We start from the raw sequence: 16,063 nt of genomic DNA, 5'->3' as shown, positions 1-16,063 counted from the left end.
TACTCCTTTGGCCTTAAGATCCATGCTTAAGTGATGTTGCATGATAGTTGGGTCTATTCCTAGCATGTCTTCATGACTCCAAGCAAAGACATCACAATGTTCCACGAGTAGTTGTTTTAGGGCATCCCTCATTTTGACAGTCATCCCAGTGTTGATCCTGGTAGTGACTTCTGGTCAATTTGGGTCCAACAGGAATAGCTCCAGTGGCTTGCTCATCTTTGCCTTTTTTAGCATGCACTCATCCCTTATTTCGTCCTCTGTTGGGGTGCACTCCGGAGCAAGCAGGAGGATGGTCGGCATCTTCTCCCCCCACTTGCGTGGTGTTGGCTCTCTCTCCAGTGTCTTTTAGTTCATCGGTCGTGTCATCATGCGTCTCTCTCTTTGTTCCTTCTGGTTGTGTTGTTTCATGGCCTCTGTTTCGATATTTGTCTATGCAACTATTTCATTGCACTCCTGAGCTATCTGAGAGCAGGTTCTCGCAAGCGTATGAAGGACATGTGAAATTTTTCTAAAATCCCACAAAATGTGCTACTATTGATATCGTATTTCATACGCTTTTGGGCCAGGCCCTTAGTAATTAGGGTCTTTGATCTTGAACCTGCACACACAAAGAGAAATTCTAAAGTCTGGCATCTGGAATGGCCGCTAAAGGGGGCCTCCAATGCCTAAGCAATGCTTCAAGCAAAGGTGTAAGGGAGATGTAGTAGTGAGAAGAGTTCAGAAAATCTAATCATTTCAGTGTCTGGGGGTCCTTTTTTTATACCTATGTTTGGGGTTAGAGGTCCATGCCCTATCGCTGGGGTGGTGTATTCCCTGTTGTTTCTCTAGCCACACTCATTTAATGTAGAGTGGCCCCCTGAAGAAGCATTTAATGTGGTGCGGTCTCTGTCCAGTCTAAATGCTATGGGTTGATGCATTGGGTTGCCCCTCTCCTCTTCGCTCATTGTCAGATGATCATGGTTCTTTTGTTCCGCATGGGCCATTTGCCAAACTTACTCATTTGGGGTCGGGCGGCTCAATAGGGACCCGAGCGCCCTCTACTTTCTACTTCTCGAGCTCGAAGGGCCTCCCTGGGCCGGGCTAATTTGGGTTGCCTGGTCACCCTTGGTTTGGGCTCGTAACCTTGAGCCTTGGGCCCCAGAGAAAACCCCCCAACACTAGTATTGGAAGTTTTTACCAAAAAGTAATATTCCTAATTGTTTTTAGAGAAGTATTACACATACAAAAAGATTATAAAATAAAAATAAAACTACAAACTGATATGGTTTTATATAATTTATTATATTTACTTTATATCAATTTGTAGCTAAAGTGTTTATCTTGTTTTTAACATTATCTCCAATGTCTGCTCTACTCGTCTCTTGGGGTGGTGGCTCAAGAGATGGAATTAAGCTATATGTCACAAAAGGGTGGTCGAAATAAGGCAGCTGGTGATCGAATCTCAAAAGTTAGTTATCAGTGGTGGTGGGTGGACAACCACCTTATATCTTTTAATTTAACTATTTAATTTTTAATACATGTAATTTAATATGGGTGTGATTTGAGTTCAAATGCCTCTATATCACATTAAATTACTAATGCATCTATATCACACCATGTATATAACATAATTTGATTTATAATATTTAAATTTTAAATTTTTTTTTCTTAATCAAATTAGGTCATGTAAATAATGTGTGATGTAAAGGTTTTAGAATAAAATTACTTATTTATTTATCATTTATTGAAAAGCTAAGGTGTGTTATTTTTATTTTATTTTTCGAAATTGTGTGACATTGTTGCAAATTTTCTTATACTTAAGTCGATGGGTTAAAATTTAGTACATCACTTATAGTGAAATTTATTATAACTTTAAAAATATTCGAAACACAAATAATTATTTAGCATAACTAACATGGAAAGGCTCCATATCAACGATAGATTGAGTATGTAAAAAATTAGACTTATAAATAAATTTTATCAATTTTTATTTGAGAAAAATTCTAAACATAATCCCATACACCATACACCATGCATTTTTTTAATTTTTTCCTTTTACCAAATGTTTGGTATATGAATAAAGAATAGAAAAAATTGAATTAGTTTAAAAAGAAGAAATCTAAAAAAAAATAAAAAAATAAAGTGTGTGGCATATGAAGCTTATAAGTAGCAAAGCTGTAGATGTAAAATGTGAGTTTGAAGTTAAATTCAAAGTAGAAATTGAAAGAAGGAAAATCTCAAGTACCTCAATTTTTTATATGGGTCTAGATTAATCCTCTTTTTTCAAAAAAAGGGGTAAGCAGAATTTGTAAAATCTCTTATTTTGGATTCCAGCATTTATAAAATGTCTAGTTAAGTTGTACAGTTCAAATAAAATACGAAGAGATATTTTATTAAATATTGAATAAAATATTATTATAATATTAATATTATTTAAAAATTTAAAAAATTAAAATATTTATTATATTTTATGTAAAAATTTTAAAAAAATATAATAATTATATAGAATAAAATAAAAGAAGATATAGTTTTATATCTAAACCAGTCCAAATCTACCATCATAATAATAATAATAATTTCAAGGAAAATCTCAATTACCTCGATTCATTGTTCTCGGCATTCGTGCACGGCCCGGACTCACGTATGCGTGCATACGTATACAGTATTAAATATATATGAGTTGGACCCCATCCAAAAAGAAACTTTTTCTCTTTAATATATTATTTATTTAGTTTTGTGCCTAGAAATTGAGTGTTTGATCTGCGCTTGACCTCGTTGAATCGAAGGTACTTCGCTACTCTTCACTCTCAGATTCGTTCTTTATATCTAATTTCGATTGATTTTTCATTCCAACTGATCCCGATTTCAATTTTACTTTCCTCCACCTAGGGTTAGGAACCTTCTTGAATTTGTCCAATTCTTTACATAGACATAGAGGTATGTTTTTATAATTTATATATGTACTTGTATTGTTGAAAGCTATATTTTTATTCAGTTTGTATCTGTTTGGTTTCTGGGAAAGCTGAGGAGAGACGTCCAGATTGGATGCTGTTTAATGTTTAAATATTATGCGTTTTCTCGTTTCTTTCATTTTTTTTTACGATAGAGTTAAATGATGAGGGTGCTGGCGGTGACTTTGCTTGTTGCTGCTTTTAGAGCTGGTTATGGTTGTAATAGGTGGAATTAATTTAATCTCATAGGATGCATTGATTTTGCGGTCTGATGGAACAAAGTTCATGCTTGAGAAAAACGAACAGGATGGGTAATGAGATGGAGTTGGCTTTAAAAAAATTTCTATTATTTTGGTTCCAGAATGTGAAACCTTCTTTGATAGGTGTTCCAGAATGTGTAAACTAATTCAACCAAGAAAATGGTTTTATGATGTGCGATCAGTTTGGATTTCTTTATTTATCATGCTCCAAGCGTTGTCCATCTTTTATGATGTACATTTATGGTAACACGTTGGAGGCTAGTCAATGGCTTCTTTATTACCCATATGCTTCTATGTATGGTAAAGGAAGTAAGAAATCTGAGTTGATTTTGGACTAGGGTCTGGGATCTATCTGTAAAGGTTTGGAGGTCGTACCAGGGCATTGAATGCATAATGTTTAATTCGGGGATTAATCTAATCCGGGGGAGTGCAACGCCATCACCAGATATGCCACCCTTGCCTCAATGTTTACCATTGGATCCAATTATATTAGGCAGTCAGAAATATACACGCTCGGGAGAGCTTAGAAGGCTTCTTGGTGTTCCTCCTGGAAGTACATCAGAGGACCATTCCTTTGGAGTTGCACACCCTAAACCTCCACCTCCAGTGGCTACAGAGGAGCTAAAGCACATCAAAGAGAGTGTCCAAGATGCTTCTAAGAAGGCCAGGTATTTTTATTTTTTTGCAAGTCCTTTTCTCATGTTATGCTTTTAACTACATGGCCTGCCTTTTATTAGAAAAAAAAAAGAAGAAGGTGAATTTATGCCTCATGACTGAAGCAAAATGACGTGTGAGGTGAAAATATACCTAAGCAAAATGAATTATGCCCAAGGACAGAACATGTGAGGTGCAAATATGCATCAGTATGTGGTAGATCTGATTAAAAAATTTAGAACCTAAAGACACATGAAAAATTGTAAGGGAAAATCCTAATGGCTTGAATAAAGATATAATGGGTTCTAAGAAAACCATATGTTTATGTATTGGACTTTATGTTTTATGGAGATTTAAAGATAGAGATCTAAGTAACTTGACTATTAATGGTTAATTGCCAATAATGAAAACCATACGTGATAGTCATTTTTATGTGTATGTTGCTTTTAGATATAAAAGAGAAAATTATTTCCTGTAACTTTTGATTTTTGTGTGCTAAATATGGTAGTTAATGAGTAGTATGTGTCATAGCTGTGGTTTGTTTACAAGACTGATGGTGTCTACCAGGGATAGAGCAAAATTATTACGTGAATCCATTCTCAAACTGGACAAATATAGGGATGCCTTAAGCTCCAAGAAGCGACAGCGCAGTGATCTTTCATCAAGTGAGAGGTCCAGTGGAGTCAAGTTAGCAAAGATGGGAAGCCAAGTTCACAGAAACTCTAATGACTCTGTGAGTCAAAGATTGGAGGATAAAACCAAGAGTATTGGGATAAATAAGCGTGTTCGTACATCAGTGGCAGATGAACGGGTTTGTATTTGACTATTTATGCTCACCTGTCAACTATTTCTCTAATATTGAGCCTTCAAATTTATTTGGAAATTACTTTGATAGGAATGCATTAAATTCGTAGGGTATAGTTTTTAAGTCTGTTTTCTTAGTATACTCTCCATTAATTGAGCAATGAAGGTTAAATTCTTTCTTCCTTCTCCTTTCATTTTCAAGGGAGTTATTATTTTCAAGGATATTTTGCATCGGGTGCCTAAAAACACAACCAGATATTTTGCATGTTGAAATTTAAGTTTTTTTTTTTTTCCCCTTAAAAATTATTGGAGCCTTTGTTTCTTCAACCTCTACTGTAAGTAATATTGGAGTTATGAATATTTCATATATTTAGACTATGCTTTCCTAAGGGATCAATGCAAGTTTTTTCCCTTTTTTTTAAGATTCTGTTCTGTTTTGTCAATACAACCAGGCAGATGGTAGGCCTGCTGCAACCTCAAGGCAGCAGATGGTCACAGAAAAGGATGGAGATCTACTCCAGGCAGCTAGCGGGGTTTCTGTTCGGATTGAAGAAAAGACTCGCCGACTGCTTGCCGGTGGTGAAGGATTGGATAAAAAAGTAAAGAAGAAACGTTCTGTTGGAGCTGTAGGTAATAGAGTAGTGACTGGTGAGCGGGACACAAAACGAGCTGTACATCCAAAACTGAATCTTGATTCTAAATTGCGATCTTGTGACACTCATGGTTTCAGGTATTTTATTTAAGATCTATAATAAATAATTGGTTATTGATTATCTCTTCATTCAGATATAGCTCGGAAGTGACTAAAGTGTATATTGGGAATTTTTTTTTTTTTTGATAGTTAATAAGAATTTTATTACCAAGCATAGGCACAACTCAAGTACACAGGAAGTATATAAAGGAAATACCTACTACATACTAGAAAGTAGGAAACTACGATAGAAATAGATTGCTCTTTATCTTCAAAGCATCTTCCATTCCTTTCCAGCCATATACACCACAGTAGACACAAGGGAATCATTCTTCATCTGGCAGCAACACTTTTCCTTGCCTCAAAACCACACCATGCAAGGAGATCCACAACTTCCTTGTGCATCACCCAAGATAACCGTCTGACCAAGAACCTCATCCCACAAAGATTTTGCCACCTCACAATGTAAAAAAAGATGATTAACAAATTCACCATCCTTCTTACAAATGACACACCAATCAGCTAAACACCAACCATGTTTTCTAAGGTTATCCATGGTCAATACTTTCCTAAGAGCAACCACCCAACCAAAGAATGCCACATTAGAAGGTACTTTCACCCTCCAAATGCTTTTCCAGGGGACAATTAAGCACCTTATAAAAAGAACTGACTGAAAACCTGAAGTTTCCAGCATGATCCCAGAAAAGCCTGTCCTCTCTTCCTTGCATCACTTTAGAATTATAAATTCTTCCCAGAAAATATGAAACAGCATTCACTTCCCAGTCATTTACATTTCTAATAAAGTCCACATTCCAAAGAATATTATTATCTGTACATTGAAGATAATCAACCACAGCAGCATTTTGATTCCTTGCAATCCTGTAAAGAGATGGAAAATCTAATTTTAAAGCTGATTCCCCACCCCAAATGCCATGCCAAAAGAGAATCCTCCTCCCTTTCCCCACCTTAAATTTAATATGTTTAGAAAACTCCCCCCAACCTCTCCTAATGCCCTTCCATAAACTCACCCCATATGCTCCTCTAACATCATTAGTACACCACTCCCCCCATCCACTCACATATTTAACAGCAACAACATTCTTCCATAAAGCATTTCTTTCTTCGTGATATCTCCAAAGCCATTTTCCAAGAAGTGCTATATTAAACAACCTCAAATTTCTCATCCCCAAACCATCACAAGAAACCGGTTGACACATGTTATTCCAACTAACCAAATGAAACTTCTTTTCCTCTCCTATACCTCCCCATGAGAAATTACGATAAATTTTCTCAATTCTACTAGCAACCCCAGCCGGCAAAGGGAAAAGTGAAAGAAAATACATCGGAAGATTAGACAACGTACTCTTTATCAAAGTAATTCTTCCCCCTTTAGACAAATATAACTTTCTCCATCCAGCCAACCTTCTCTCAATCTTCTCAATAACCCCATCCCAAATCAAAACCGATTTGTGAGGAGCCCCCAAGGGAAGACCCAGATACTTCAGCGTCAGTGAAGCAATCTTACACTCCAATATATTAGCCAAAACTAAAATATTGGGAAAATTTTCTGTGTTTTATTTATTTATTGGTGCTGAGGTTTCTTGTTCACTTTCATCAGCTGCTTTTTGTAATCAGGTTGTTTCGAAATCTTAATTGAATATATTTTTTTCATTTTTTTTATTATTCTTTGTTTTAGTTCATTTCCTTGGATATAATTTGGTAGATTGTGCAAGAAAATGCTTAAGTTGTTTGCTGCTCAGAGAACCTTTGCTACAAGTGGTTTTTCTTGTTATAGAACTATACATATTGTTCTATGTTCTCGAAATATTTCTGCAGAACTGTAAAATCAGTGACAGATTCAAGTAATGCCAATGTGACGTGAACCTCACATGGCATTAATTGGCCAACTAGCTTGAGTTCATTGTTCTCGTCACTGTTACTTGATTTTGTATTCTTTATGACGGTTAATTTTTCTTGAAGCTTTGCCAATCGGCTGTAAAGTCATGTTTTCAAAATCCATTTGATGTGCATGTTAGTTACTAGTCCAAAAGGGGAGTTGGTGCAGAAAACTTGGTCCGTCTTTGTCTTATAATATTGCTAGAATATAGAGCCACAGTAATTGTCCATGTCCTTTGTGTTATCTTTGAAAGATGAAATTATATCCTGCACTTGAAACAACCTTACTGATATTTAGGTGACTTAGCTGGCAAGTTTTGGATCACTAAGGTATGAATCTTACTATTGTTGGTTACCCCTATGGCCTATATATCCCGAACTAATGTTGTTGCTTTTGATCCCTCTTTTCTTTTGTTGGTAGTCACAGTTAAATGCCAAGAATATTGCCACTGCAATTTACTTAGTAGTCAACTTTCTGTTTTTTGCTGGTTCAGGCATTGTTTTGCAGTTAGTCAAAATTTTTCCATGTATTATCTAACAATGAAAAAGAAACAGAAAGTGGAAGAAAAAAAAATGAACAAGTCTGTTCTGTTCTTAGGCTTTTCATCTATTGCAGATTGAAATCTTCCCCAGGAGTTAGTGGAATCAACAAGGTGGATGGTTCTTTTGAGGCTACATGTTCAGATGCTTGTGCAGTAGTCAGGAATGAGCTGGAACATGCCCTACTTCCAAGGGACCGTACGGTTGTATTGGAACAAAGACTTTTAGCAAAAGGAAACAATAAGTAAGTATTTTCTTCTTTGATACTATCATTCTAACAGTCTCAAGTGGAGTCTCAGAATCACTTAATATGATTGAAAGCCATCATGTTCTGCATCTGATTGCCTTGACATTTTCAACACTCATGCATTTCATTTTGTGGTGGTTATGATGTTTTTTTATTTTTGTGGCTTTATATATTAGGTCAAATATTCAGGAGGATATTCCAGCAGGCCATCCTAATACAATGGTAAAAGGGAAGGTTTCTCGGGCACCACGAACTGGTTCAGTGATGGGGCTAGACTCATCTCCTAATGTTTACCATTCAACTGGGGCCATTCAAGGCTGGGAACAAAGTACAGGTTTACATAAAGTTCCAGTTGTGCGTGTGACAAATAACCAAAGGCGTACAATATCCAGTGGTTCATCAATACATCCTATGACCCAGTGGGTTGGTCAGAGACCACATAAAAACTCACGCACGAGGAGAGCAAACTTAGTTTCTCCTGTCTCAAACCATGCTGAAAGTCAGATTTCATCTCAAAGCCTTACAAGTACTGATTTTAGTGCAAAAACTTCGTCTCTTGGGACCAGTGCATCACTCTTGGCCGGCAGTGTAGATAACAGTACCCTAAAAGTTAAGAGGGAACCTGAGAATGTTTCATCTCCATTTGGGCTTTCTGAAAGTGAAGAATCAGGTGTTGGCGAAACCAAATTGAGAGAGAAAGGGATAGATAATGGCAATGTCCCTTTGGTTGCAACTCATAAAGCTGGCATATTTGTGTTGCCCACAAAAAAAAATAAAATGCCAGGTAATGAAACTGGAGAAGGCGTTCAGAGACAAGGAAGGAGTGGAACGGGTTCATCCTTGATAAAGCCAGGAATTCCTCCATCTGGGGAGAAGTTGGATAATCTATCAATGACAAAGCCACTGCAAACCATGAGGCCTAGTTCTGAAAAGAATAAAAGGTCTACACTACTTTTTTCCGCTTCTGTGCAGTAAAGAATGGGGATGTGAACTGTCTATTTAGTTACTTATAGAACATGAATATTCTATTTAGTTTGTGAGAAATTTCATTGTTGATTGAACAAATGTTTTCTTGGAATTCAGTAAATCAGGTCGTCCACCCTCAAAGAAATTGAAAGATCGGAAAGCTTCAATTCGTGTTGGGCCAATAATAAACAATGGTTCTTCGAATGTAACAGGTAACATTGAATTAGATCATGAATCTTCATTCATTCATCTGCAAAAGTTAGTATTTCAGATTTTTATAGGATAAAAAACTATTCAAGACATTTTCTGATATGTGGAAGTGTTTTCTTGAGACAACACAAATATTGAAGTTTGGAGGCAAGATTATAACTAAATTTTTACCCGTCTTTTATGTACTTCACATTGTCATGTGACTGTTGTCATTGCATTTCAATGTAATTTGTTTGGGAGAAGCTTTCTTGCTGGCATTTTTGTTACATATTTCAATGTCTTCTAAGAGAAACCTCTTTTATTTCTCTCTTTTTTCCTTCCTTCCTTGTTACTTATATATAGTCATGGTTTTTTGGGTTTATGTTTTGACTATATTGTTCTCTCCTTTTTTTCCCAAATCCATTTGAATTTGATTTCTTAAACGGATTACTAATTCAATGTTTAATTATTTCTTTCTTTCCTTTTGTACAAGAAAGGGACCTCACCTATGAAGTAAATCATCACAGCTAAAACCACTAAGGGTGGTGGCTCAATAGTCCTTGGATTACTCCCAAGGGGTTTTGCATGTACTAGGTCTGGGGTTCGAATGCAAATATGAATTCACCTTAGACTATTAGTATTAGTAGTATTAGCTACAATGATGGAAAAAAGTATTAGCAGCCTAAGGATTCATTGAATTTCCTAGTGAGGCTGGGTCCTAAGTTATGGCTCAAAGCTGACTTGAGGGAATGCTTGTGGCTTCCTGCCGCCTAACCCCTCCTGTCCCTTTCTCAGCAGGTAGGGTGCTATCATGTTCACACCCAAATTGCCACCTTTGGTTGCCCCCTCCTACCCTAATTATTTAGCAACAAAAAAAATCATCACCGCTAAAACTTCATCCTTGATTCTACAAGAATTTTATGAAAGCCTTTCATTTAATTATCTTTGATGGATGATCAAATAAGTAGAATACTACTTTCGCAAAAAACCACATTTTGTTGAGTAAAATTATACATTTTGCTATTTTTTGGTATTATAATTTTGCAGGTGAATCTGATGACGACCGTGGAGAACTATTTGCTGCTGCAAATGCTGCTTGTAATGCTAGCAGTATGGCTCAACTTTATGTATTTAATTATATTTCCTAATTCTAGTTATTTTCCAGAAAGCTTTACTTCTATATTATTTGTGCTTCTCACAAATACTATCCTTTTTCTATAGGTCTAGCATGTTCCGGGCCATTTTGGAATGAAATGGAATCTATATTTTCTTTTGTCAGCTCAGAGGATTTGTCCTACTTGAAGCAACAGGTAGTTACTGTGACCCTCGGATGAACTTTAGACTTTGTAAATAGCTGAAGGACTGAGACTTACGCTTTCTTTCGTCTGTTGATATTGTATCAGCTAAGTTTTGCAGAGGAGCTTGATGAGAATTTGTCTCAGATGTTTGGTGTTGTATATGATAATGTCTTGGTATGAAATTAGCATTAATTTCTTGAACATTTATTTTATATTTTTACACGTTGAAAAAACTCTCATTTTATGGTTTTCATTTTGCCTAAAATAGAAAGGCTTTATAGCTATTGAACATCTCGGTAATATTAAATTTATGTTGATTTTGAGTTTCACTTGTAAATAAAAGGTGTTGATTTGAAGGTTCAATCGACCTAAAACAAAGTAATGGAAACAATTTTTTTGGAGAAATTTGATGGATTTCCATTTTCTTCCATTCTCACAGGGTGTTGGTATTTTTAAAGAAGCCAGTGATTGTTCTGGTATAAGACAAAGAAGCCACTCCCATCAAGAATCAGTTGAGACTGATTCTATACACGGAAGATTTGACTCAAGAAAGTGGGACAGGGTTACTCCATTGTACCAAAGAGTTCTTTCGGCTTTGATAGAAGAAGATGAAAGTGAAGATTTTTACCACCAAAATGAGGGGAAAACTTTGTCTCTGCAGTATGCTAGTGATGATTCTCATTGTGGTTCATGTAACCAGGTTGATATTGAACCCAAAGATTGTGACAGAATGGAATCTGAGGCTGAGTCAAGAGTGGATTCTCAGACTCAGAGGAATTACTTATTAGACCGACTCCCTTGTGATAAGAGTGTCACATCTAATTCATTCAGGAACCCAAGCAATGCCAGTTCCTTCCATAGTATTGAACAGTGGCGGGGCAATGATGACTTTTCACATTCTGATCTGGGACATACCAGTGAAATATGTTCAAATGATCTTGGTCAGCTCCAACCTGGGGAGTTAAATGCTGGCAGCCTGTCTTCTAACTGCCAATATCAGCAGTTGTCTCTGGATGACAAGCTACTGTTGGAATTGCAGAGCATTGGCTTATATCCGGAGACATTGGTAGGTTTTTGATATCTTGAATTAATTCGTTTTGGAAGCATCATGTAAGAAATCTGTGTCAATACATTTTAAAAATTTTCTCAATTAATTTCATGGCAGAAATTGATTCTGATGTCATATATGATTTATTCCTTATGTTTATTTCTTTCTATGTGGGGGTTCTTTTGCCTTGATTGCAGCCTAATCTGGCAGAGGGAGAAGTGATTAATCAGGACATTATGGAACTTAAGGAAGGACTGTACCGACAGGTTCCCCTGCTTGAGCTTTTTTGCTTCTTCACGATATATTTTTATCCAATTTCTAAATCCTTCTGGCCTCATCTATCTAATATTTTTAATGCTGTTGACTGAATGGTAGATTGGGAGAAAGATGAAAAACTTGGTGCGAATTGATGAAGCTATTCAGAAGGGTGGAGATGTCAAAAGGCGGTAAGATTAAGAGTGTTTTGGATGTTCAATGGATAGTAACCTTATTTTTTGGTCTCTATGGGGAGTAGGGGTGGCAATATGCTATACGACGGCCCATTAATCCAACACAAATACGACACAATAATAGCGGGGTTAGGTTTAGTCTTAACAGGTTCGGGTCAAAACAGGTGGACCCGTTAATACACGATTGCTTAACGGGTTGATAAAGAGTCAACCCTTTTTGACCCGTTATGACACGTTAAGAAAGTTAAAGTTACAATTATACCTTTCTACCCAAAAGTAAAATTGTTAGAATTTTAATTTCGATATTTTTATTGTTTAGATTGTAATTTTGGACTTATAGTTCGTTTTATAATTTTTTATAGATATTGTGATTTTAACATTTATATAAAATTATGCTAAATTTAATCAGGTCAAATAGGTTAATTTTAGGTCTATTCAACTCTTTTACATAACAGTTTGAAATGGGTCGTATTGTGTCATATTAATGTATTTCGTAATATTTACTAATGAGTCAAAACGGGTTGACACGACACGACACGTTATGTTAATGAATCGTGTTAGGATTTGAGATTTTGACACGATAAGCTTAACGGGCCGAGTGACCCGTTAACACAATTTGACACCCCTAATGGGGAGATACGCAAGACCCCTCCCTGATCAATTGCCATTGCTCCTGCGTTTCGCTCAGAGCTGGTGACTTAAGTAATATCTGTTATTCACAGGAAAATGGAGGAAGTTGCAATGGACCAACTCATTGAGATGGCTTACCGAAAACGATTGGTAATGAGTTCTGTCCCTTCACACATTATCATCATTTTTTTTTACTGAAAAAATTTGAAGCTGCTCACCTATGAATTATTTTGAGTCCCGACATATAGACATTTAGGCCTTGTTTGGTTAACTGGTGAGATTGTTTTAACTTCAATCCAAACATTTTTCAATAATAAAAAAAAAAAAAAATCAATTTTAACTTTCCATGTAATCATCTCTCCAAATTTCAGTGAAAAGTAAAAACACAAAAACCAAAACAAATTTTACAAAAACCACCTCAAAGAAATTTCTTTATACAAATATGAAATAATTTTTAAACTCTACCCATCCACTTTCACAAACCCAATCAAAACATATTTCAAATGAAACTTTTATTCAAATTTCCTTATCTATTTTCACAAAATCCCAATAAACAATACACCCAAAAAAATCACGTTTTTTAAATTTCTCTTCACCAAACATACCGTTAGTATTGCTCCCTAACCCAGAGGTTGATTTGGCAGATGTGTTCAATTTGTAGGTTCATGTGAATTCAACTCGGGTTTAAGAGCTAGAAATAGAGTAATATGAATATTGTCACTATTGCAATTTTGATTACTAGGTACTAATAATTATTTAGCCCTCAAACTGCATCTCATATTAAATCCATTTTTTAATAAATTGGTTGGGAATGTGATCTATCATGCTAAGTCCTAATTGATTGAAGCATCTTGGATGGACTCGGAGATATTTGTTTCGGTGTTAAACATTAAAGATTAACATACTTAGTATTGATATCTCAGATTGTAAACTTTGTTCATATATGCGTGATGTACACCTGTGTGATGCATAAGAATAAGTATATTTATTAATTGAAAAATATTACATGTAACTTAAGTTAAATAACTTGAATTATTATACCATAAATAAAAGGGTTAGATATTACAATAGTCCTTGTGATTTGCCTTTTGGACAAGTTAGTTCCTATACTCCAGATTTAAAGGATATTATTCTTGGATCGGATAGAGAACTGGAGAGTCTTTTTTTGATTGGACAGAGAGCTGAAACATCCGTTTTAATTGGATTTAATAGAGAACATGTGGGTTTTTTGGGTAAATAAAGTAAAATTGGCTGATAATAAAACTATTACATCAAAAAAGAAACTTATAAAAAAATTAAAACCTGTATACTTAAAATTTTTGTAAATTAAAATTATAAAATTGTGAGAGAATATGCTTACGGGCCCAATATCAGTAAAGCTTCATGCACCGATCTAAAAAGAAATATGGGTAAAGCTCATGTTTCGAAAATTATGTTATAGATAGATAGTAGGTGATTATTCTGGTCAGACAAGTTATGTGATCAGAGCATTTCATGAATCATGAACCATTAGTTCTGTGAAATTGATCTTTTCCAGGCTTGCCGTGGGAGTTCTGCTACAAAAAGTGCGGTCCGTAAGGTTTCAAAACAAGTTGCATTAGCTTTAATCAAGCGCACCCTTGTTAGATGTCGAAAATTTGAACACACCGGAACCGGTTGCTTTAGTGAGCGTGCACTGCAGGATGTAATATTGTCTGTACCTCCAGGCAATAATGATGCAAAATCAATTGACTGTGTTGGCTCAGGAACAGCCAGTAATACATGCAATGAAGCTTCCCACCAAGCCGAACCCAGGGGATTGGGTATGTCAAGTTAATTCTTTGCTCGATCTTTTTATGATTCCTTGTCATCTTTTATTGTAGGTGTACATTTATAATCTCGCGCTTGGGGAGTGTTGCTTGCTTTGGCTTTTCTCTTTCATTTTGAGCAACTTTTTTGCCTCTTTAAGAAAACCCTCTCTACTGTAGCTTCAGCAATTTTTTGGTTTATTTTTTTGATTGGCATCGGATTTCTAGGAACAACGTCCCGACTAATCCCGGGGGTGCACAGGCCCTCGGCAAGGAGTTTCCTGCAAGTACACTTTGGGTAATTCAAGAAAAAAATCCTCCAGTCCGATAGCCCCTAGAGATTGTTTGCACCCAACGGGATTTGAACCTTAGACCCTGGGGGAGCATACCCCAAGGCCTTTACCACTTGAGCCAACTCCTAGGGTTGCTTTCTTTTTTTTTATTTGGGTTTATTTATGTCAGCTTAACTGAAACTTGGGTTTCTGTCTGCTGCTACAGGTGCTGTTTCTAGTGCTTCTGAGCGATATGATTCCCTTAGCGATAATATTGACAGAGGTTCATCAGATGCTCTCCAGAGTCTCATTCAATCTTCAGAGCAAGCTTCCTCCAAGCGTAGCTCTGTGTTCATTAAGGGAAAGAAGAGGGAAATGCTGATTGATGATGTTGTTGGAAGCGCTTCCTCAAGGGTGACATCAGCTCTTGACAGCACTGCTCATGGTGGATTAAAGGGAAAGAGAAGTGAGAGAGAGGGGGATCAGAAAGGAGATACTTTAAGAAGCAACTCCATCTCGGGAGTCAGTCATTCATCATTGGGCAGCTTCGGTAGTGAACGTAAAACAAAAGCAAAGCCCAAGCAAAAGAATAATCATTTATTAGTAGAAGCTGCTTGTCCACCAGTTCGTGGATCTGGTCAACCAGTGGCTTTAGTTGGTAACAAAGTGAGCAGAGAAGCAGGGTCCTTCTTGCCAACTAATGCTACTCGGGAATCATCTAAAGAGGCAGATGAACCCGTTCCCTTAAACTTGCAACCTAATGAATTAGACTCGATGGAAGTACTAGGTGTAGATGGACATCAAGATTTCAGCTCCTGGTTGGACTTTGATGAAGATGGCTTGCAAGACCTTGATTCCATAGGTCTTGAAATACCGATGGATGATCTCTCCGACTTGAAGATGCTTATCTGACAAGAATCAGCTCATTCCTTTCCATTCCATCCCCATTAGAGTATGATTCTAGACCCAAATTTCAGATGAAGACCAAGACTAAGTCTAGGTGAAGGAAGTAGATAGAAATTGTAATTTAGTTTCTTCTGTATGAATCTCAAATCATTTAAAAAAAGATCGTTGTTCCTTTCCAGTACCAAAGTCTATTCATGTCATCTTCATCCAGAGCAGGGTATATGGCTCTACTTCCCCTGGGTTCATGCTCATGGAAATGAAGTTTTCTTGTTCTCAGCTCTTGTCCAGAAACTTGCGTTGGTACTTATGTGACATTAGTACGGGAGATAATGTGCAAAATGCATTAGCAAAGATAAACAAAGAGACAATAATAATTTTCACCTAGGGGATTCTCATGCAGAAGTCAAAATTATTAGGTCCCCATGTAATCTCAACTAAAATTAGGGCCACAGGTCAGAATCAAAACTTACCCAGCAGTACAGCGTTTATTGTCTAG

The 16,063-nt window shown here is 36.4% G+C and overlaps 1 protein-coding gene across 2 annotated transcripts; it reads left to right on the top strand.

The window, feature by feature from the left end:
* Positions 1–2,628: 2,628 nt before the first annotated feature.
* LOC122294076 lies at positions 2,629–15,745 on the top strand. 2 transcript variants are annotated; one of them, XM_043102531.1, is made up of 17 exons: positions 2,629–2,765; positions 2,869–2,916; positions 3,529–3,858; positions 4,412–4,655; positions 5,101–5,378; positions 7,852–8,019; positions 8,199–8,963; positions 9,106–9,200; positions 10,225–10,287; positions 10,399–10,487; positions 10,581–10,649; positions 10,915–11,541; positions 11,721–11,789; positions 11,899–11,969; positions 12,695–12,752; positions 14,140–14,404; positions 14,888–15,745. In XM_043102531.1, the coding sequence occupies exons 3-17, from the start codon at positions 3,584–3,586 to the stop codon at positions 15,571–15,573; spliced, it is 3,822 nt and encodes a 1,273-aa protein (XP_042958465.1). In that variant the 5' UTR covers positions 2,629–2,765; positions 2,869–2,916; positions 3,529–3,583; the 3' UTR covers positions 15,574–15,745. The 2 variants fall into 2 exon arrangements, with proteins under 2 accessions (XP_042958465.1, XP_042958466.1); XM_043102532.1 differs by lacking the exon at positions 2,869–2,916 and having other exon boundaries at positions 2,634–2,765.
* Positions 15,746–16,063: the final 318 nt, after the last annotated feature.

This window comes from Carya illinoinensis, chromosome 14, assembly GCF_018687715.1.
Source record: "Carya illinoinensis cultivar Pawnee chromosome 14, C.illinoinensisPawnee_v1, whole genome shotgun sequence".
NCBI lineage: Eukaryota > Viridiplantae > Streptophyta > Magnoliopsida > Fagales > Juglandaceae > Carya > Carya illinoinensis.
Note: the sequence above shows the minus strand (reverse complement) of the source record. Positions and strands in the feature narration are given on the sequence as shown.